We start from the raw sequence: 23,545 nt of genomic DNA, 5'->3' as shown, positions 1-23,545 counted from the left end.
AAAACTACTGCAGACCTTTTTGTAAAGCATATAATACATTACATACATATTGAGTTCCTGCTGTAAACTCCAGGCACCCACTGGTTTACACTGGAAACTTACTTGAGAGAGGTAATCTGAAAATTATTGCACTGTATACAAAAGTAATGGGTCTTGACAAACTCTTTTTATCATCAGGTTGTAATGCAGCTAAAAGCGGGGACTGTTTTGAAAACTTTCTTGGTGCATTCAAGAGCTTGCAGAGATATACATCAGAGACATTAGAATTAGTTGCTGAGCAGCGACCTTTTTAAGGCAATAAAGTCGTTCAAATTCAAATTGTCCATTTAATAATTTTCATACATAAAATGTTTTAACTGTTCCAACTTGCAGCTGCCACCCAATAATAATGCACAGTTGACTCAGGAAAAATAAAATGAAATGTTCACTTAAATGGTCTCGAGCAAGTTGGTCAGCAGTAATATAATATATATATTACTTTACCTGTATGTTCAACATAATCACTAGCTTGAAGGCCTGCTCACTGAGTCAGGGCTGGCTGACCTTTCATGTGACTGAGAGAGAGAGAGATCATCCACATCCAGACTGCCAATGTATCAGTTTCAAGACCACATATCCATTCTAGCTATAGATACCTTAAAAACCATTAATGATCACCGGGATCCAAGTAACAGAGCAGGACCAGTCTATGGCATAGTGTTGTTAAGACCTGCTTAGAATGATCTAAACACTCTCACCTCTATCCCTCCTCTCCCCTCCGAGCCAAATGCTGATCGACTCTCTGTGAGTGGCGGCCCGCCAGCGCATGTTCCCCACTATTGAAAAAAAGGGTAAAAATAACAGGAACAAGTTGTCGGAAATGAAATTTCAATTCATCCAGTCCCTTTATACACTGGTGCGAGAGCCTGTCGTTGAGAGGGAGGGATCAATAGTGTTTAGACAGCAGGGCAGATTTTCTAAGTGCCGGATCAATAGGAAGGAGAGAGGAAAAAATACCCCGGCTTTTCTTTGGCTGTTGTAGTAAATACGAACAAATCAGTGGCCTTAGGCTAAATGGATTGACCAGCTGTTTCCGAGTTCTGTGTTGTAAATAAAGATCCATTCTGAGGTGTGTAACTGAGGCCCAAAGGCAAGAGTGCCACTGTTCAGGTTGGCCCTGCAAGGGCTGCCTTGGCCCACACAAGTGTCCTGATCTCCTGAGGGAGAAGAGGAGGGACAGAGGGCAGGGGGGAGAGCACACTAGTCTATAAGACACAGGATCGTCTAAGAAGAGGACTGGAAAACTTGAAAAATACAGGCAACACAGCACCCTCAAAACAACACATACATTTCACATTTATAAAGCAGGCTCTTATTCAAAAATTGGCATTCTTTTTGGTAAATCTATTTACTTGCCTTTAGTAACAGACCCCCCCCCCCAAAAAAAAAAATATCAATAATATTTCTAATCTTCTCATAAAGAAAGTGTCAGATAAACTAAATTGTCAATGGGCCAAAAATGTGACTTTTTTGCTGACTTAAATAAGTCATGACATGTTGGTTAAGACTGGTCTGTGACGTAAGCTACTGTGGCAAGTTAAATATCTCCACCAATATACTGGGCTAATCAAACGCTAAGATCCTGACAGGATGACTGATCACCTGCTTGCTTTGCCTCACCTCTGGACTTATTAAAGAAAAACACCACAGGCCATGCTTTCACAAAACTCATTGGTCAACCACATTGGAGAATGTGATGGGTGAAATTCATCACTAAAAACTCTTCAGCCCAAACAAAACACACACTGGAGCACCAAACAACACATGACCTCTGGTCATTACTGACTGCCTCAGAGAAGACACATTATGGGACAAATGTGAGCGGAAAAAGACGGCTGTTGACTCTCGCTGCGGGGATGACATGAAAAAAGAGAAGCGAGAGAGAAATCTTTGCTTTTACTGTGCTTCTGATAGAGTCTCAGCTAGAACTTACCAAAGAACTACTTAGCTCTACATTTGGTCTACCTGAAGAAACAGTACTATCTGCTGAATTCTGGAAGTGATATATAACCAGCTTCTCTGGGCATTTGGTCTAAAAAACTGCAGTTTTGTAGTATTACAGCAGCAACTGCACAAATAGATCTCACAGACAAACCTACTCTACCATTACACTCACATAATAAACACAGAATCTTCACAAGAATACATAAACAGAGCAGCTAGACATGTTGTACGACTCATTTGAGAGCAATTTCACAAGGTAATTGAGGCTTTGTGTGTGTGTGTTTGTAAGTGCCGCCTCTCTTTGATTAAGGTGACCTTAGATTGTGCACTTACCGAATTTCAGGCTGAGCAGCAGAGGTTAGAGCACAACTCATTGGCTTCCTGAACACATTACCTTAATGATGCCATTCCTCACGCCTCCATTTCAACACATTTAGAGATGGAGCAGTTACAACGTCTATTAAGACATTCAAATGTCTCCCCCAGCTATTTACAGTACCCACTGCTCTAGCACAAAAGGGTAGCCTGAATTAAGTGTGACAGCGCCGACTCGTTCCCCTTTCCAAACAGACAAAATACATAGACAAAGTCATTATGCAGGAACAGTCATTAAAAATTTAGATTACAGCTTCCTTGCTTCCCTGAAAACTCTTGTCTTTCTCTGTTTGTTAATGGGGTTGTTTTTCTTTTAATATTACAGTGTTGATTATGACAGATTGTGAAGCCGGCTCTGAAAGCTGCTTGCTCCTGTGCCTGGCATCTGATCAAACCTCATTTACTCGACTGGGGGATTGAATGAAATGTCTGATCATTAACACCGTGTCTGCCTCTGGAGGAGGGGTGGCTGTTTGCCTCCTACACATTTTATCTTTCGGTGCATCTCTGTTTAAGCTGCTGTTTTTCGATGCTGTCTATCAATGAATTCAACCATCACAAACCTACATAAAGTCTGTGTAACACACAACAGGTATAGGCAGTGTCCTTGAATGTTGAAAGCTATTTACTTCCATCGTCAGTTGCCAAAGATAAAATATTAAAAAGTCTAATTGGATTGTCAGCCTCTCCTCTCATACTCTAGTTCTTGGCCAGGTTATTGTCCGATGAGCTACACATCTAAGTGAGAGGTCCTTAATGTGATCAAGTCCCCACAGACTATCTGTTCCACATTCTGGCCTGTGTAAGCGGTTTTCCCCATGTTTCCAGGTATTTGGGGTATTCTTGGGAGGAGACAAGGGCTATTGAGAGTGTTTATGTTCCTGGCTTGTACAGAGGTTTCTAATGTGTAACACAGGGCACTTCAGTATTCAGATGCCTGGGGCTATTCTCTAAGTGGTCTTTACTTTGAAAACACAGGTGCCCTCCAGGGGTTGATGAGCGGTGGTTGTGTGCATGTGTGTATGTATGAGGAGGTAGTGAGCTGGGAGGGCAGATAAAGGAGCTACACTGTTCTGAGGCCCATGCAATGTTCTGAATAATATATCCATACATCGTCAGTCCATGTCAGACTTTGATTCAGTGTGGTGGTCTTGCAGAAACCACTGTGGTATTATCTTTAATAATGCAAACTGGGATTAGGAGCTTGCTCTCTTCTGATACATATGGGCAAATCAATTAATTCCACTGACATTCCCCCCACAGCACATATAAATACAACACTGTGCTTAGGTTTCTTGTTTTTGCTTTCTAAAGCAGGCGTGAATAGTTCAGTTTTTATGTCCTTATTCTAAACAAAAAGCTCTACAGTGCAGTGAAGATTTGTTATCGTTACAGATAACAAAGTTAGAAAAATTAAATTAGAACTAAATTAGAAAAATAAAGTTGCATACCCCCCAGTGCTGGTGCATAAGAAAATAATATTTGTGATAAAAATTAATAGTAGAGGTTTGACATACTTTACATCTCACTATAATTACCTCTCAGGCAACCATGACCATGCAGGAAAATGCATTATATGGCCTGTTGTAATATAAACATGCCACCATCATGTAAATACAGCATTACTGCAGACCTTTTTTTTCCACATTGTCCAAGTAGAAAACCAGTTTAAACAAGGATAATGAAAGAAAATATCAGTTTGCTATGCATTTCCCAGAGTTTGTAGTGTCAGTGAGTGCAGTGCTGATGGCCAGGCCTCACGACCATTTTAAAGGCTATAGACCACTTATCAGATCTCAGCTGGTCCTCATGCCAGTGACCTTGGTAATGAGGAGCAGCTGGAGCAACAGTCATTAGGTCTGGCTATCTCCACCTTCAGAAACCATCTTTTATTTCCATAAAACCTTTTATCTACTTCTCTCTGTGCTGCTATACAGTCTAGCACCGGCCGAGGGCCATTAATGACTACAGCAGTATAGCAAATGTCATTACATAGCGTGTCTTATCAATACTTCTAAAAACAGAACATCAATGGAAATAGAGGCAGAGCACATATAATATGTTTCTGGTAGTGTCACAATCTTGTAGGTCTAATTAAGCTGAGTTCAACAGAAAGGCTGCATGAGAGGAGAGAGGAGACGGTGACCCAATTAAAACCAAATCGAAACTCAGACTCACTCTACAATGTGGCTCATGCACACAATGAGCAGGAACTTGTGAAAACAAGGAGAACAAGCTTTATTAGTCCATAAAAAGCCCTGTTGCTACATTAATATTCTAGCCTAATGAAAGCAGCTTTTTCCCCCATTTCCCTACACTTGCCTGTCACTGTTCGGTTCATAAATATTGTCTTATTATGATCATCATGACTTTTTTCTCCAGATATGCAGAAAAATTCAGAGCCAATTACCAGAATGACAGGTGAAATGGGAGCATGCTGAGAAAAAACGAAAGGTTGCTATGGTGATATAGCCAAAGAATCAAGACTGTATGTGTGTGGTCATGTGACTAATATCTGACTGAACTACTGCTACGCTCAGGCCCTGTACACCAAAGGACACTTAACCTCAATCGCTGGCAGCAATCGCAGACCCATCCAGCTGAATTTATTTGCTATTTCTGTCTGCAGGTCAGCCTGGCTGTGTGTCTGCTGCGGCAGATACAGACAAATATATTCTCAACTCTCATCTTCCTAATGACAGCCTTTGAGAACTGAGCACAGTGCTAAAGGGGGCCGTAGTGGAATATTTACAAGTTACAACATCTGCATTTTAAGGAGGTTTCTGACAGTGTTACAACATTCAGGAGTAGTGGATGCAAAGCAGGACAATACAGAGTCAGATGCAGCAAAAACATACATGTAACTGACACAGACACACAAACAAAGATGTGCCTGTAATAGATTAACTGTAAAGAGGCAGAAGGGCTGTCAAATATGATGGAGCAAAGTGACATTAGAAAGAATTTCCTGCCTGAGCATGTTGTTAGGAGTTCCTTTTTTCAGTGGCAGCAATGAAATTATATATGTATGTTCTGATCTGTGTGCTGTTAACAGAGCACCTCTGTGCCTATACTGTATGCTGTGTGAACTGTGTCCCACTCTGTGATCCCCCTTATTAAGAATACAATACCTTATACACAGACAAGGATTAATATTTGAGAATGTGTAAAATGGAATTGGAAATGAAATGACTTGGATCAAAAGTTAATTAAGAAACACATCTTGCACAAATATATCTTTTTAGATTGTGCCTGCTGGTACGACAGCAGGGCGCGTTCAAACCATTCTAACTGAGCCCATCAATAGCAGACTAATACAACTACTCGGCAACTGGAGAGGAACAAAAAGTGGTCTTTCGGTCTTTGTATTTGTCTCAATCAAAGGACAAAGTCTTCTTGAGGATGTACTTAAAAGTGTGAGGATAATTATTGCTATTTTTTCTTCTTAAATCACTTGATACAAAGCAAAAGAGTCAAGCTCACTGACAGCATGGTAGGACCACAAAAATCCTATCCACGGTCATATTTAGAACGGGTGAATATGTTTATCTTATATTACAACTGATTAAAAGTCATTCAAAAGTGAAATGCAACATACAGCAACGCAGATGTGCCACTGATAATGATGCTGGAGTGAAGCGTGTGGATGAAAATTATACAAATAAATAAATAAGCTCAAACAAACGGGAAAAATCATCCCACCAGAGCAATTACGGATCTAATCAGAGGTTTCTGCATGAAGGTACAGCTCTCCTATCTCACTCCCATTTGCATCATAACACAGTGTGCAATATTAATTTCCGAGTTTATTGGAAGTGCAAAGTATGAAAAGCCATTAAGGCCCCAAATAGGAAAGCAATTTGCTGTCACATGGATTCGGCTCTATTAAAAAGAAAAATCTTGTTAACCATTTGGAATTAGAGTCATTTGGCAAAAGGCATTCAGCCGCACTCCAGTAAAATAAGTAATTATGCTTCTCTTCCTTCTATCCCTCTTTTTCTTTTCATTTGCACAAGCGAAGTGGAGAGTGGTGGATGGGGAGAGCGACTGGATGCAAAGGTAATTAAAGTTGTTGGCTATCTGTTTGGTTAATGTAGGGATCAGGCCAGTTGAGAGCCTTGGAGGCGAAGCAAGATGAGAAACACATCCATTTTTCTGTCTCTGTCTACCAGCCCCCAGGCAAACTCTCATCTGGTCCATATATCACCTATTCCAGTCCTGCAATCCACAAACTAAACAGGGAACTATCCATATAGGAAAAGTTGAACTGACTATTCCTCTGAGCTTATCTCGGTTTCATTTATGTTCCAACTGAGCAAAATCTCATTAGCAGCACTCAGTTGTGAGTAGCTTACTGTTTAAATTAAACCATCTCTGCAGGCCCTGATGTTTTAGCAGATTATATACCATGTGCTTTGAGTGCTGAGGGTTGCATACACTCATGTTTGTCACATAACTTTGTATGTCTCCCGTCTTAACTTTTCTCTGTTTACCTGATAAAAACCAGGTATACCTTAAATAAAATCCTACAGCCAAACAGTGGATACACATTCTAATGTAAACCCAAAATAACATCCAAAGCTTATGCCAACTAGACACATTTGGAGTGAACTACATACACTAAACTAACTAAATACAGCGTGACCTGAACCTTTAATTAGCAGTATTTTCGGGATAGTGTCATGACCTCTTAATCATCCTTTTCCCAGCTCAATGGGTAACCTATCCAACACTGGCTTGCTCCCCTCACTCCTCCATAGGAATAAAAGCCAAAAAAAAAAAAAAAAGAGGCGGCGATTTATGGGGTGGCGTGTATGGCCTCTAAGGTGTTTTATGGTTGGACCTGCAGGGCCTATTTAGGAAGCACTGCGTGCTCCGTCCTGACCACAGGTATTGATCGTCAGCAATGGCCATGGTGTGGCTGACTAGTTAAAGCCCTGCATGTGCCCTCACAGGGAGATGAAAATGAGGCCTCTGTGTGTAATGATCTGTGTATGAGCAGAGAGAGGAGGCCACAGAGACAGAGAGGAGGAGAAATTAAATCATTCCTTTGCTCTTTCAGGAGAGGCATTGCAGCAGCCATGCTTGGCTGCTTAATGTGGGATCTGTTTTTGAGAGGAAAATTAAAAAGAGAGAGAGAAGAGAGTGAGAGGGGGAGAGGAGGAAAGAGAGATAAATGGCTGGATGTGGAGGCGGTAAATGAGAGCATCCTGATGCAGAGAGCTGTGTGCGGATGTCCCTAATGGGGTAGGCTGATGTGAGCTGTCTGGTAGCTGACCACCACGGTTACACTGAGCCTTCCTGCCTACCCCACACCAGGCCCTCCCAGCACTGAGACAACCACGCTCTATACTAATTGGCAGAAAACGATGGTGCATAACAAGTACAGAAGAGACATTGGTCTAATTTGATAGGGGGTGAAACGATGGATAAAATGCTTCTAATCATATGAGGCATTTTCTTGTCTGTGAGGCAGAGACTACAGCTTTCTCTCCTTCCTCTGGAGAGCCACAAGTCACACAGGGACAAAGACTGTATGAGCAAGCAGATTGTGAATCCATACAAGCTTGAAGCAACACCTGAAATCCACTTGCTTAAGTTGGTCAGTCAGCAAACAGCCAGACTACAAAGCTACACTACATTTCAACTTAACTGTAAAGTCATTAGTCAGAAAAAATAACAAAAATAACATGCTTCATTCAATTCCATTCTGAATCTGATTTTTATTCATGGTCTGAATTTGTGAGTATTCTACAAGATGTGTGAATTAGACAATCAAGCAGTGTCAAAATCCCTGGAAAAATTGGCGTAGTTCAAGAATAGAGTGACACTTCCTCTACAAGAGATGAATGAACCTGTTTAAATAGAAGTGATGGTGGGTGTGAAGATGCCAATCACTGAGAACAACTGACATTGTATTGTATTGTTTTTTTTTATTTGAAGAAGTCAAATAAGGCACAAAAACCCTCTGCTGCACACCATGAAACAAAAAAGCTCCAAAAGAACTGGAAAATTCAAATTTTCTTCAGAGGATCTGTTTTCTTTGACACGTGTGAAAATCTCTAAAAGATCTGGGTGTCAGGTAAAGACATGGCAGGGACTGGACCACTATGGTTGGATAAGACCCTCTGCATGACCCCGTCCACAGAGCCTCTCACTTTCACCCACCAGGGGTGACTGCCTGTTCATTTCACCTCACCGGCCTCATTAACACAGCCCTCTGCCATCATTAAGACGTTTGCAGTAAAATTAATTGAAAGACAGATTAAAAATAAATTAAGAAAAATGCGTCGCAGAATGCCTACGTGCACTTCATAAATCACCGGGGCAAAGCCAGGAGCTGGCTCCCCATAATTAACTGCAGACTATTTATTTTATCCTGACGGTATAAATTAGAATTCAGACGCACAGATTATATTAGGGCTGTCTGCCATGCGGAACTGCTGAGGGGTGTGCAGAATATTTTAAGGATACAAAGAGGAGAACAGAGAGAGAGAGAGAGAGGGAGGGAGGGAGAGAGAGATAATACAGTATGTAGAAAGGCAAACAATATGTAAATGCATACAAAGCAGAAAGATAACATTTGCGTCCCATGGAGAAAGTATTTACTCAGGCAGTGCATAAAGAAACAATAGACAAACCAATTAACAGCAACAATCAAGTGCATGATTAAATGAAACAACAAATGCCTGATTAAATGAACTGTGCCAATTGTTCCATCGACTCCTCGTCAGTAAAAACAGGATACAAGTTTAACTGCAAGTTCAACCAGTACTGCTTGTATACACTGGGCCTGTGATCAGTAACAGAGCTGGTGACATAACACCAGCCAGGAAGTCTCCACTCACGCTTCTCTGCTGCCTCACACTCCTGCTGTATCATAACCTGGCCACTTCACATGCAAATGCCGACTAAATCTCTTCTGCCAGTCAGCCTCAGATACCCCCCACAGACACACTTATGTTTCTCAGTCTCTTGCTGTCTGTGCGTCTCTCTCCGTCAGTGCTACAGTCAGTGCTAGCCGCACACTGCCTCCTCGTGGGCACAGTGCCCAGGCTGGCACTGAGCCAGACCTGCTCTGCCACACTGGACTGGCAAAACGCTCCCTCTCTCTCCACACTCCAGATTCCCCACACATCCTTACATCAGAATGCCTGCGGCCCTCTCCTCCTCCTCTCTCCGTCTTTATTCTGCACCACAGCTGAGATCAACACTTTGAAAGTATGCCCTCCAACCAGCCAGAGAAAAATAATGCTACCACTACTACTACCGTGAACAAATAAAGCACTCACGCATTTGAATGCTAGGTTATTATGCAATCACACTGAAGGCAGAATCAAGTTATCTATAAACAATGTTACATCAAGGCATCGTACCAGGTATCAGGTGCAAATACTTGAACATGAACAAGCTCTGTGCGGCCTGAGATATATTCAATTTTGTACATTTTTATGAATCAACACAAAAAGATAGAATTTGAGCCTCCTTGTTTGGCAGTCTTTATGCAGACAGATATGACAATACAATATCAGACTACCTGTACATTCAAAGTTGCCCTTGGTAGAAGATACAGTATGACATGATTTGCATTACAGCCCACAGCTAGGAGACAGACACTCTATATATGGAACCTGCACTTTATTACTGAATGAAAACAAAAAAAACACTACAGTAAATATTTTAAAATTAGTTTCAAAACGATCAAGTTATCTGTATAAAACATATCTGTACACTGACATCCAGGATATATATTTTTCACAAACAATAAAAAAAACGTAATACAGAAGGTCCTCCAAAAGAACGTAAAAATACATAAAAAGGTGTAAATTAGAAAGTGTCTTTTCATTTCAAAGTATTGAAATTGTGCATTAAGTCAATTTTAACAAGACACTTTTAAACTCATATAATCTATAACACTCTCTCAGTTGCTGATTTTGTTTGAGTTGTTGTAGTTCCCGATATGGCCTCTAAATTTCCTTTTCCTGTTTCCTTTTTCCTGCTCACTGTTTTTAAACTTATCACCGGTGAGCTGGGAGGATATTCTTGGATTTATGTTTAGTAGTGGGCACAATGACAAAATCAGGTAGTGTATCTTTAAGAATTTCTTTAAGAATCAAGTTTTTTTTAATCGTCTGTTCTGCAAATCTGCAAGTCTCCCACTGTGACAGCCTCACAGAGGGAGACTTGTGCGCCGTGCTGCTCCCAGCACAGAATCCATTTAAATCCTACTGTTTAACAGGGTTAGATCTACTTCCCCTCTGAGTATAATGTCAATTTCAGCTGTGTGTGTGTTGTGTGTTTGCATTTTGATTTTGGAGTACTGGGGGGCAGTGTAGAGAGGGACACAGAGGAGACCGGTGAACAACCTGTGCTGCTGATGGCTTGCTGTCTGGCTTTGTGTCAGTTATAACACGGATGTTTGAAGTACAAACAATGGCCCAATGAGCTACCATGTCCAATCACCTGATCAGCGGTTAACACTACCATTACTGCAAATACTGTATCTAAAATGGTCTATTTGTAATGCAGCAAATGACACATACCTAACCAAAACTTTACCCAACTGGTATTAGCAAAGCATATACCCCAAAATACCAAGCAGGATTTTAAGTCATAGCACGCAAAACAACCATTCTGCCTCAGATGTATAATTTGGTTTCCCTGGTGAGTAAAAAGCCTTGGAGGCGAGTGCATACGCAGCAGTCATGTTTGTTAAGATACATGGCTAGAGTCTGCCTTTTTTCTCAAGCACCGGAAAAAACAGTAAATCACCAGCAAAGAAAATAAATATATACTTATTACATCCTGCACACTGCATATATTCACCTCCTTAACATATTGCACAGGCACAGAGCAAATGTGCAGTGCTGCACACGGGCAAAAACATGCCATGAAAAATGACAGCAGGGAGGGGTAACTGCGGACTGGAATATAATGGTGCGGTGGAGCGGAGGAGAAATAATCATACCTAGTGGTGGGGGAAGAGGGGAGATGGGAGGAGCAAGAGGAAGATGAGTCTGTGCCCTGTAGCAGGGAAATGGAGCTCCACTGCTCTGCTGCTGGCTGCCTGATTCCCCAATAACGTTGCACAAGAGCTCCCTTCAGCAAGGGGAAACAGCAGGCAGCGTCTGTACTCTAGAAATACATTCCCCTGACACTCCACAGCCACAGGAGACACATACATATGCTGCAGTATTGGGCTATGTACTTTACAGCAAACAGTGAGGTGCTAGTTACAATGCACCTCAAAAAATATGTTTATTACCGACAGATTATTACAGACAGCAAATTATCAGGCTAATTTCAGCAATGACAGTGATAGTCCACCTGGCTTCTGTCCACTGAATTTTGATCTGAGATAAAATAAGCCTGCAGTCTCTTCTGTGGCCGTTAGGTGTCTCTCTTTCACTTTGCATGGCTGTAGCTCTCTCTCTCACCGAGTGAAGCTCCTCCACTCCTGAACTCCCATCTACACATAATATATACACCATCATTTGAAAATGGCAGCTTTTTGAAAATTCACCTTGATTATCAGACATTAAAAGTGACTTCTCCAGAGCTGAGTGTCTGGCTAGGGGGATGGCTGCAGACAGCAGAACAATGCAGCAGGCTTGGTATTAATGCCTGGCTGGGGTGTGCAGGGAGGAGAGAGGAGCCAGCCCTTTGTTCTCTCCTACAGCCAATTATTTTTTACGTGTGCCTTTTCACAACAACAAGAGAGAATTTAATTTTAATGGACTCACTGGAAAAAAGGAAAAAAAACATCTACAGTATTCTTAAACAGAGATGGGAACTAGCATCAGTGGTTAAGTATATATGCACACATCTCTGTATGAGGCATAGATGGATGGCAGGGGCAACAAGAATGACATCAACCCAAACACACACAGCAGCATGAATATCCTCATGCAAAATGCTAAAACGTGTACTATCTTACTCCCAAACCCAATGCCAAAACATAACTGTGTGCAGCCCTACCCTTATGAAAGAAAGACCCAAAAAAAAGAAAGAAGAAAGACACCAAAATATTACCATCGTTATTTCATTATACAGCATGGTAGTGCAGTGGTGGGGAGCACATTAACATGTGCATACATAGGACACAATGATAAGAAGGCACGCTGTAAAATAGCAAGGATTCCTGATCAAATGGCATGAAAAATAAAAACCCACAATTGCTGTTGGTAGGTATGTGGCCAAATATTTTTCTAATTGGAAGGGCACTTTATCTTGCTGTCAGAGAAGCAGTAAAAAGCGGTGCTGTTCCCAGAAGGAGAGGAGCACAGCTTGCTGGCCTTTTATTAGTGCTGGAGCTCTGATATATGCCTCTGCTCTAGGCTTTCATCAGGAACCTGCACCATAAACACACATGCACATACACACAAAGAACAGTTACAAACTAGCCATACTGAAAACCCAAAGCAACCACTGTTAAACAATTCAGCTGAGGTACTTTCTAACATGCAATCAGCATACAGTCAACATAAAATTATTGCCAAAAAGTTCTACAACAAACTGATGATGCCAACAGTAACTGGGGGCATTTTTTCAGTTTACAGGTTAACACAGTGATAATACATAAATTGCAAAGCTGCACAAGAAAGAATCCAATCCAAAACAACAGAGGAGAATATAGAGCAAATAAATGCTGCAGTACAACCACAGTATAAAATGGTATTGTAACAACCTGGCAGTGTAAAACGGTTAAGTCACTAGAGAATAAGAAAGCACAAAATATAGCTACACCCGAACACTACAGCACAAACTCTTACATATGCAGTTCATGCATAGCCAGTTTTGCACACAAAGGTACTCCAAACTGACTCATGCAGACAGACACATAGACACAAAGACAGTCGGACTGACAGACGCATGCGCATGCGCATACACACACACACACACACACACACACACACACACACACACACACACACACACACACACACACACACACACACACACACACACATACACACACCCACACTCCCAACACACAGGCTAAATTAAATTTCAGTCCTTGGGCAGACAACTAAACTGCTTGTGTGTGGGACCTAGTCTGCAGCACAGCAAAACCAATTCTCTGGAGATGGTGAAATTAAAGGGCAGAATCTAGCCTGTTTATGGTTCTCACTCTCTTCTCCTCTCAATCAAATGTTTTATTAGCAATCATTTGGTCCTAAAAGTCATGTTCTTGGGAGGCAGCTGGCATGATGACAGCAGCTGCTGGACAGGCAACACCACTTCAGCACATACCATTCCCAATTATTTACACCTGGAGCTACAGGTCAGCAAGAAGCTTTAACTAACCACAAGGTAACATGTTTAGAAGTGGGCATGCTTTACCTACACCTTACATTTCCATGTTCACACTTTTATATGTACTGTATCTTAAATAACTCTCACAATTTTGTGTATAAAGAAGGACATGATTGAACACTAAATAGCAGATGACTATATTTTTTTATCAATTTGAAAAAAGCCCAGCAGGCCAGATGGTGTCTGGAACTTGCTGAACAATAAGTAAATACATAAAAAGAAAAAAAATCAGATCCTAACAAAGGGAATAATAATGTGAACAAAATGCAATAATGACATGATACTTTATTGATCAGGTATGGAGAATTCCCTACCTTGTAAAATATATTTTGATTCTGCTGGCAGAGGTCCAAGCAGTCAGGAGCACTGTACCTGCTGAATGGTGGTCAACTCTGCTTGTAGCTGTAGGCTTTTCTCCTAAAGAGAAGAAAGGAGATGTTTAGTTGCCTTTATAAAGTTTTTGTATATTTCATATCTTATCTTCTTGCATTAGGCATTTGTAGGCTAAGCACACACTGCATTCTACTGGTAGGGACAGTTAATGTGACAAACTAATTTTGAATGTGAAAATGGGTTAAATGGCATTGAGAATTGGTACAATAAAATAAGAATATTACTGAGGGCAAACATCATGGGGGATCTTTCTGCGCAGAGAATGTTGACATGCATGCATATACAGTATGTGCATGTTCACATGCATACCTTGGCCTCCTCAATCCCCCTGTATATTGTATCATTGAGGCATCTCTTTCTACCCTCCAACCCCCACCCTGCTTTGCTCCTCTCTCCTCTGGTGTCTGGGAGCAGTAATCTGTTCCTGAGCCAGCGCTGCTGGGATTAGGTAGCGACTGGAGATAGGATATATGCGTCATTAAAGCGGAGAGCACAGCGCTGCAGAAGGAGAGAGACAAAGTCAACAAAGGTGACACAGAGAGAGAGGGGAGACAAATACTAGAAACCCACATGTGCCCACACGCATACATGCACATGTGTATGCATAAAATAAAAACAAAACTTCTATGCTTGCAAACCTACATGTCTGCCTTTGCTAATGGACGCACACACGCATAAAAAATCTTCTTTTCTCTCACATACAATTTCCTAAACCTACAATGAATAACAATCATGTAGTGTTGCTGTAGTGGATATCTGAGAAAGAGGCTATGTATCAAAACTGAGGAACTAATGCAATACAATGCAGTATACTATATACACTATGTAGACATTCAGTGCTAGTAATAACAGAATAATTTGTTGAAGTTAGTGCTTATTTACTTTTTAGCATTTCACCAACGCTGCAAATATGAATATATAATATTCTAATTTAGGAATGAATGTGCAGAAGTTTTGAATTCTGAACCACAACAACCACAGCATTACTACTGACAGTTTACAAATTGGCAGGTAAATAGGCTGCTAAAGTAATTATATGCTAATAACTGTTCATTTCCAGGCATTCATTTGTGTTACCTACATAGAATATTTCATTTTAGTAAGGGATTCATGTCAAGATATGCAACACAGCTGAAATAAAAGTGAGACTAGAGTCAATTATGTTCCATTTTTGATTTAGCAACATAAATAGCGACAATATTTTGGATGTCTTATTTGGGTTTTTGACTTGCTTAACTGATAAATTCTCACTTTACAGTATTTCTTTAATATTAACTTGGAACAAAATTATTCCCTGTGACTGTCTCTTTGTCAGTGAGCCAGCATGGTATCAGGCCAAGCGGTGGTTGTCTCACCCTCCTCCTGGAGTCCTGTGTCCTATCCTGTCACTGCATAACCCGGGTACATGTCTGCACCAGCTGAGCCTCAAGGTCCTTACATCTGTGCCCCACCTGGGTGCTTTCTGCAGCCATTCTGCCTTGTACTGCACTGTGCAGAGAGGGTATTTTTTTCCATTACTGCTACACCTGAAGGATAGACACAGACAAGCATACATACTTAAATACAAATACAGTATGTGAAATACACATAGCAAACACATGGGGACACAAAAGGGAAAAGACAACTAGAAAACTCTCAAGTGCACATATAGGAACATACATGCAGCCACATGCACACACATGCTTGCACATATGTATATACTAAATTGCCAAAGTATGTGGTACATTATACAACAACAACATTATACCCATACTTTATGTGACTGTTAAACATCTCCTATCAAAACCATGGCTGTTAATATTGAGTTGCCCTGATCCATTCCACTACAATAACAGCACGTACAGTTGACTGACACAAATCTAGCAGGACAGATACTTGACAAACTGACTCATGAATTATTAGAAACTACCATGTTGTATGTCTAAAAAGCTTCAGAAAAGCACTGAACCTTATAGTGTGGCCCATTCTACTGTTTGTCAATGGAGATCTCATGGCTGTATGCTTAATTTTCTGACCCTAAAGTATCAGCAATACCTGAGGCAGCTGAACCCACTAATTAGAAGAGGGGGGTGTCCACAAAATACACATATGGTGTATTTTGAACATATTGGTCAACTGCTTGCAAATTGCTTTTTCTACCTGAAAGCAAGGAATTTTAGCCTTAGTGTGAAAAGTCTGATACATACAAGTGTTTCAAATTGATGTTGAGAGGTTAATGGTTAATGTCACATTTTGAACCGAACCAGTAATACATGAAAGAAACAAACACATAAAAATAATAAGTAAAATCTAAATCCACAATTGTTCTCTCTGACATTTTTAAGTACTCAGGCATACAGCACACTCCATCCAAACTTTCCTTCCACAGGAACCAAAGACACTATAAATAACGTCATTAGCACTCCACCTACAGAGAATCTTAAAACTTCTGAAGTTCTGACTTTTATCGTACCTCTTGAGTAGATTGCTACCTAGATTGCAAGCACCTCTCTGCAAGGTCCTTATGCAAAGGTTTGGTCAAGGCACACTTGTACAATTGATCTAAGATCAGTTCATTAAAGTTTTCATTGACCGAATGGTGAGGTTCCTGAACTGTGTTGTTGTCAAGGGGACTTCATGGATGATTTTTTTTTTTTTTACATCCACAAAGGCCCTTCTGTTTATTATTTTTCCCCATTCATTTCCTTTTAATTTCACTTATCTGAAATGCTTTTTAGACACAAACTTCAGTTTGGTCATGCTCATTTTTTACAAACACTGTTCCTCACAAGCTGCATGTTGTGTCCATTGGAAGGTCTGGTCAAGCAGAGGCACTGCTGTGAGAAACTGCAGGCATATCTCTGGAGTGTTCAGTGAGTATTACCTTTGTTCCATGTGGACGCTTCACTACTATGGTTTTAAGTATATAGACCCATGTTTCTGTGTTTGCGCTAGCTTTATCATACACACTTGAAATGTTTATCAACTGTTCATCTATAAAACTAAAAAAGCAATTCTAGGTTTGATTTTACTTTATTACAACATTTTTCAAGTTTATGTAACATATATGATAAAAATTATCACTAAATTAGGGGGTCTTAAAAGCTGAATGGTTAAGGTGCATATCACATAACTGCAACATCCCTGGTTAGATTCTAGACCTTAGTTCCATATCGCTTCCCCACTTCTCCTGCTCTATACTGTCTGCTATCATAAAAATCCAAAAATGCGAAAGAAAACATTTTTTAAAAATTAGCACTGATATCACAATGCAATAACTATATATTATGCAGTCAACATCAACATCTTATTGCATTTATAGGCAGATAACACCGATACAGTTCAGGAATATTCGAACTTTGATGATCTACATAATTATAAAACAGCTTTAGTATCTATACATTCCAAGGAACTTACTGCTGTTGCATAAATATGTACATTGATAGTAGGCTGGGTGATATATCAAATTAATTTGATGAATTCAAATTTTTGTTTTTGCACAAAGTTGTTTTTGTAAAATGTCTAAATTGTGAAAATGGAATTATTGCAACATGTGCAAAAAGTTTATTTTGAGTCAAAAAGTAGGGACGATGATTGCTGCCTGATTTGAGTCAGGATGTGAATAGTTACACTATGAAGCCCCCAGGAATGGGCTATGAAGCTATTTTGGTGTAGTGGCCAAACTGGGTAATTAGAACTTCTGGGTCCCTCACAATAAGCATTTTTCCTATACAAAACCCCCACCACCACCAAAAGGACACTTTTTACTATCAAAATTTGGACCCTTCGGTGCAATAACATTTGGAAAGTCTAGAGGAGCCATATGCTTTAATTATCATATTCCATTTAATGTGGTTGGGGAGCCAACAGGAAGTCTTGGACGTGACAGACCCGTTGAAAGAGAGAGTTGTGATACTCTTTGATCTCACCGCCATGCGATCATGTGGTTCATTGTATTCTCAATAGTTCCAAACAAATCCGCTCTGTCAACATGTTTGAATGTTTTCAGTGGGACAGACAGCAGCAGTGACTATATTTCCAGCAATTTTCGGTAAATATTAACACATGATGAAAAATATGAATACATACATACTGTAAATGTATTAAATTACAGTATGTATGTATTCATATTTTTCATAGCTGTTCCCTACGTCATAGGAGCAGTCCCCCTTCCCTCCAAAATTAAACACATATACATACTGTAAATGTATTAATTTACAGTATGTATGCATTCATATGTGCTTCTATGGTCATAGTTACGCACATCCTAATGTCTTATATTAAGACATTCACATAAACATGCACACAAAGGGAATATCAATCATGCCAGCAATTGCTCAATTTAAGCAAGAAAGAAGTTTGGTCAATAGTACAAAATATACAAGGCAACCAATTGTGTTCAACAAAACATTTCATTACATAAGATGTCCAGGGAGAGGGTAAAGGTCCAATCTTTTTCCCCACCCATGGTCTTCCATTCCTGTTGTTGGCAGGGCTAGATCTAGGCCTTGCTGTCACAACTGCCACTCACAAACCTAAGACTGGACACACACACACACACACACACACACACACACACACACACACACACACACACACACACACACACACACACACGTCATTATATTAGTTGAAATATAAAATATTCAAAATATTCAGCTCCTGCATTTCATCATTTTATCCTAGAAAACAAAACAGGGTGATAGCAAGTTATGGAGTTGCTCATGCTCTTTACAACAGCACACACACACACATCTTGTATTTCTTCTCCATCTCTAATATTTCCATCCCACAGTATGCGAGCGTACTGCTCCAAGTGCTTTCATAGGCGCCTCAGGATTTGGATTAAGATTTGGACTTTTACCACCCCAGTTTCAGAATTATTCTGTTATTTTATTCTATTTTATTTTATCTAATTGCTAGATTCATTTTCTATTCTATTGTTAGATTCACTTTTATTATATTGTATTTATCTAATTGTTTGCTTCATTCTGGATCTAAGCACCTAAAATTTTCACTATGCATTACACTGTGTATGATTGTGTATGTGACAATAAAACTTGATTTGATTTTGATTTGATTTGAATATTTTAGAGGTTTTAGTGTTCACCCACCACAGTTTCAGAAATGTGGGTAACATGGTAACATGGAATTTTAGTATAAATATTGTGCTTGCTTTATAATGCATTCAATAGTGTGCATCTTCCACGGCGGAATGCAAGGGAGTTGGGGAAATGTAGCAAGTCGGTATTTATGACCAAGTACCACCATATTTCTAACTATGCCACACAATATCATGAGTTTTATACAACATGATTGTACATACAGAAGTAATGTTTGTAATGTAAAGCAGAACAGTTAGATTGGTTTCTGAGAAGTACAACAAAGGGTGTGTAAATATGTGCTTAAGATGGAGTAAGGTGGACCAATCCCATTCACTGCAACAGTAAGAACAAAAGGAGATCTGGATGCCTGGCCGTGAGCACTCAGTAAACTTCACTGAATGATCACTGCACAAAACCTCTCCAGACATACACAAGAATCACAGAGTCATATGCTTATCCACACAATGATAATAAAAACATTCAAACTCCACACCACAGGAAATGCTACACTTACTTGAATTTTTTGCGGAGGGCACTGCACTGCCAGAATCAGACCATGTCATAGGCCCCAGAGGAGACCGGTTGTTGAGTCGAGTCAAACCTGTCTGCTTGAGAGAATTGGGAGTGGTAAAAAAAGATGAAACTGTGTTACAGTTAATACATTGAGGGACATAGATTAAGTACACATCGAAACCCAATGCAGTCAGATAGAAAGAGGTGGGAGGCAGGGAGGGGTTAATTAGCACCCCTTCTCTGGAAACTGAAGTGGTAATCATAACATCTAAGTTTTATACATTGATGTCTTACTATGGTTGGCTGTGCAGCATTTGGATGCACCAATTGGTCTGAGAAAGGGATCTGGATGTATGGTTTCCCAAAAGATACCAACAGGAGAAGAAAATGGTTGGCCCAAGTCAGCAGAAGCAACCTGACTATCACGAGAAATTACAATAACAGAAAACTGTATGTTTATACTCCACATTTGGACATTTAGCTTGTGGATCAAGGTTTTTGATGTGTTTTACTGGAATATGTACATGACTACAATAAAGTTGTGATTGACAATTATGAGGTAAAGTCTGGAATGTGTGTGGAAATTAAACTCATATGTAATTCAGCAGGCACATTTTGAGGGAGAGCAATTCACAAGAACAAAAAAGGCCAACTGAAATTGTAAGCTGATGCTGTTCGAACTGTATTTGTGCTTTGCCTGAGCCCAAGAGAAGGAAGGGTCCTGCTGTGAGAACCACCCCAAAACCTCCAGTACATGTTCATGCAGTGGCCAGTGACCAGACATATTGTCCCAAAATGAATTTTAGTATGAATAATGTGAAGTCATAATTTATAAAATATTTCCAGTTTCAATGACTAGCCTACACACCCTCCCTGTAACACTTACAATGCCATGCCATCATTTCAGATACTGAGGGAGAAAGTGATGGAATTCAGAGAAGGGAAAGTGAGGGAAGAGACGATGAGGAAGGTGAAGACTGAGGGGATGGAGAGGGTATACAAGGAGCCAATAAGCCAAGAATCAGTGTTTAAAGTTTAGAGGCAACCCTAAAACGACAGAATGAATGTGGTCCTACGGAAAAAAAATTTAGTCATGGAAAAGGAATTTGCTGCATTTTTTTCTAACAATCAGATAAAAATGATCGGTATGAAGAGTAAGAGGGGCATGAGATGAGGAAATGACAAAAAAAGGGCATAAAACTATTTTGCTACAGGCTCAACGGGCTACAGGCTACCTCAGGGCATGGAAATTCCTCTCCCTGACATCAGAACACTGCGGAGAAGACTGCAGCACATAAAGATAGAACCTAAACATGGAACAAGATGGAACATAAAGATGACTCTGGATGAGGTGGCAATCACACCAAGCGTGGAGCTGCACCTGGAAACAGGGAAGCTTTATTGGGATGTAATGTTACCCAGCCAAACAGGAGAGGCAACACATGCATGTGTTTTTATGTTGGAAGGGAGCACGACACAATGGAAACAAGTAGTGACTTACCGGTGGCAATTCCACTAATGGGGCAGATTACAAACCAATCATCCTGGACATTATTGACAGAGCAGCTTCCATAGGGTTACATGTGATTAACGTCACCACTGACATGGGCAGCCCTAATCAGGCAATGTGGAAGGCCTTTGTAGTGGACCACAACGAAGCGTCTGTCCCACATCCAGCAAGACCAGACAGGAAATTATACTTCATGCCAGATGTCCCACATCTGGTGAGGACATGAAAGTGTCTGTGGACAGACGTTTACAATTCCACCAGATACGGATGAGAGGGAGAACCTCTCCTCAAATAAAGTTTCAACTGGTCCATTGAAAGATTTGGTGGATTTTCAAAAGGGGATGGCATTGAAAATTGCTCCAAGTTTATCACGTAAAACCCTTCGGTCGAGTCACTTCGACAAGATAAAGGTGGGCCCTGCGTTGAATGTCTTTAGCAAGGTAACAAGTGCTGGCCTGAAATACATGGTGGAGCAAGAACAACAACCCCCCTCTAAACGAACAACAGCATGGCTCCTGGAGCAGGTGGACCATTGATTTGACATCATGTCCTCTTGTCACCCAGTGATGGTACTGACAAGTTGGAGGAGTACCAAAAGGCCATCAAGTTCCTCCAGGACAAGATCCAACTGTTCCGTGGGCTGAAGATTGGACAACCAGGTAGCTGGAAGCCTGTGCAAACAAGAACTGTGATGGCAACATCTACAATACTATCAATCCAAGAAGACATGCTGGCCCAGGGACACTTGTTTGCGTTGACCAGCAGGTTTACCCAAGACTGTCTCGAAAACCTATTCAGCTGCATAGGACAGAAGAATCCAGTCCCAGCTCCAACGAAGTTTCACCAGGCACTGAAATCAATATCAGTTGGGCAGTTTCTTTCGACAATGAAATCATGAAGCTATCAGGAGGATGACAACAGCCTTTTGACAGACTTCTTGGACAAAAAGGAGACATTTCCCAGCCCTGGCCTCAGAATGGAGGAGCTGATGGAGCACAACCCTGCACCTGACCTCACAAAAACCAAGACCTGTGCTCGCTACCATCTTACGGGCTACATGGTGAATACAGTAATCAGATATTCCAACAATTGTGATGAATGTCAAAATGCAATTAAGCACAATGATGAAAGTCCTGAAGGAGAGCGCAGTACTTTAATGAAGCTGAAGGAATTCAAGCCAGGTGCGCTTTATCGGCTGTCGCAAGACGCCTTTGATCTAGTCCGGCAAACTGAGGGGCTGTTCCAAACCAAGACCAGTGCATCCCTCATGGAGCTCCCAAATGACATGGATTTGCTGGAGAGAGAGGCTAAGCTCTTGGACAGCATGCTTCCCTCATGCCATGATGTACAAAAAGAAAAAAAAAACAACAGATACATCAGGCTGAGGTTGAGAATCACAGCAAAGCACATCCAGGCTGAAAGGAAAAATGTGCTGTCCAATGAAAAGGGCAAAGAAGAATCAGCAAAGCCAAGCAACATCTAAGCCTACAACAAGCAGGCCCCCAACAAACACCGTGATCGTTGCTATGGAGGTGCTCGGTCTGACATTTGTTCCTACAAATGTCCCACCACCTAGCATGGCTTCAGCCTTAATAGGTATGGAGGGTCTGTTTTTCTGGTCCCTTGTCTTATGTTTATTGCATGCTGTTCTATCATATTAAGAGTCTAACACAGTTTTTCTCCTGGGGACCCATTGCCCTGCATGTTTTAGATGTCTCTCTGCTCCAAAAAACCTGATTCAAATGAATGAGTCATTATCAGGCTTCTGCAAAGCTTCACCAGCCTCTCCATCGCTCCACCAGCCTAGTCATCACTCCACCAGCCTGGGTATTGCACCCCCAGCCTGGTCATCTCTCCACTAGCCCTACTAACCAGCCTCTCCTCGCTCCACCAGCACAGTCATTACTCCACCAGCCGGTCCATCACTTCATCCACCTGGTCATCACTCCACCAGCCTCTCTATCTCTCCACCAGCTTTGCCATTGCTCCTAAATGGCAAAGTGCTATATCACAGGGATTATATAAACAGAAATTGTGTCAGTGTCTAACTGTGTCTAACTGTAGCTCCAAACATCTTCAACTGTTTAAGCGGTATTGGTATTAAGTTTTGGATGCTACAGATACAATTGACAATTACATACCTTGTTGCTTTTTGGATCATTTATAGATAGCTGGCTTGCTAGGTCATCAAAGTTAGTCTCCCATGCTTTCATGTCAGCTCTTCAAAAGAAAAAATATGTGACCTTCAGTTGTACTTTCTTTTTACTGTGATCATCAACATTTATGCCGCTGATCTTATCACCTGTCATTGATGCACATACAATTACAATAACAGAAAACATACAGTTTTCTGTTGTTGTAATTGTGCTAA

At 40.8% G+C, this 23,545-nt stretch overlaps 1 protein-coding gene across 10 annotated transcripts in view; it reads right to left on the bottom strand.

Moving 5' to 3' along the window:
- LOC122980835 overlaps nt 1-23,545 on the bottom strand; it is a 160,159-nt gene that overhangs the window by 36,124 nt on the left and 100,490 nt on the right. For 3 of the 10 annotated variants that reach the window (XM_044349213.1, XM_044349240.1, XM_044349231.1), the window contains 4 exons: nt 19,959-20,009; nt 19,666-19,759; nt 15,423-15,593; nt 14,377-14,565 (listed from right to left, as the gene is read on the bottom strand). The exons of 1 other annotated variant lie outside the window; for it this stretch is intronic. In XM_044349213.1, coding sequence (XP_044205148.1) covers nt 15,502-15,593; nt 19,666-19,759; nt 19,959-20,009 — 237 coding nt within the window. In that variant the 3' untranslated portion in view covers nt 14,377-14,565; nt 15,423-15,501. Of the gene's footprint in view, nt 1-737; nt 816-13,988; nt 14,092-14,376; nt 14,566-15,422; nt 15,594-18,465; nt 18,588-19,665; nt 19,760-19,958; nt 20,080-20,550; nt 20,687-23,046; nt 23,163-23,315; nt 23,395-23,545 lie in introns of those variants that run through there. 6 more of the 10 variants (XR_006403095.1, XR_006403108.1, XR_006403096.1 and 3 more) reach the window with 6 other exon arrangements.

Source organism: Thunnus albacares, chromosome 1 (genome assembly GCF_914725855.1).
Source record: "Thunnus albacares chromosome 1, fThuAlb1.1, whole genome shotgun sequence".
NCBI lineage: Eukaryota > Metazoa > Chordata > Actinopteri > Scombriformes > Scombridae > Thunnus > Thunnus albacares.
The sequence above is the reverse complement of the archived record's forward strand: the minus strand, read 5'-3'. Positions and strand labels throughout refer to the sequence as shown.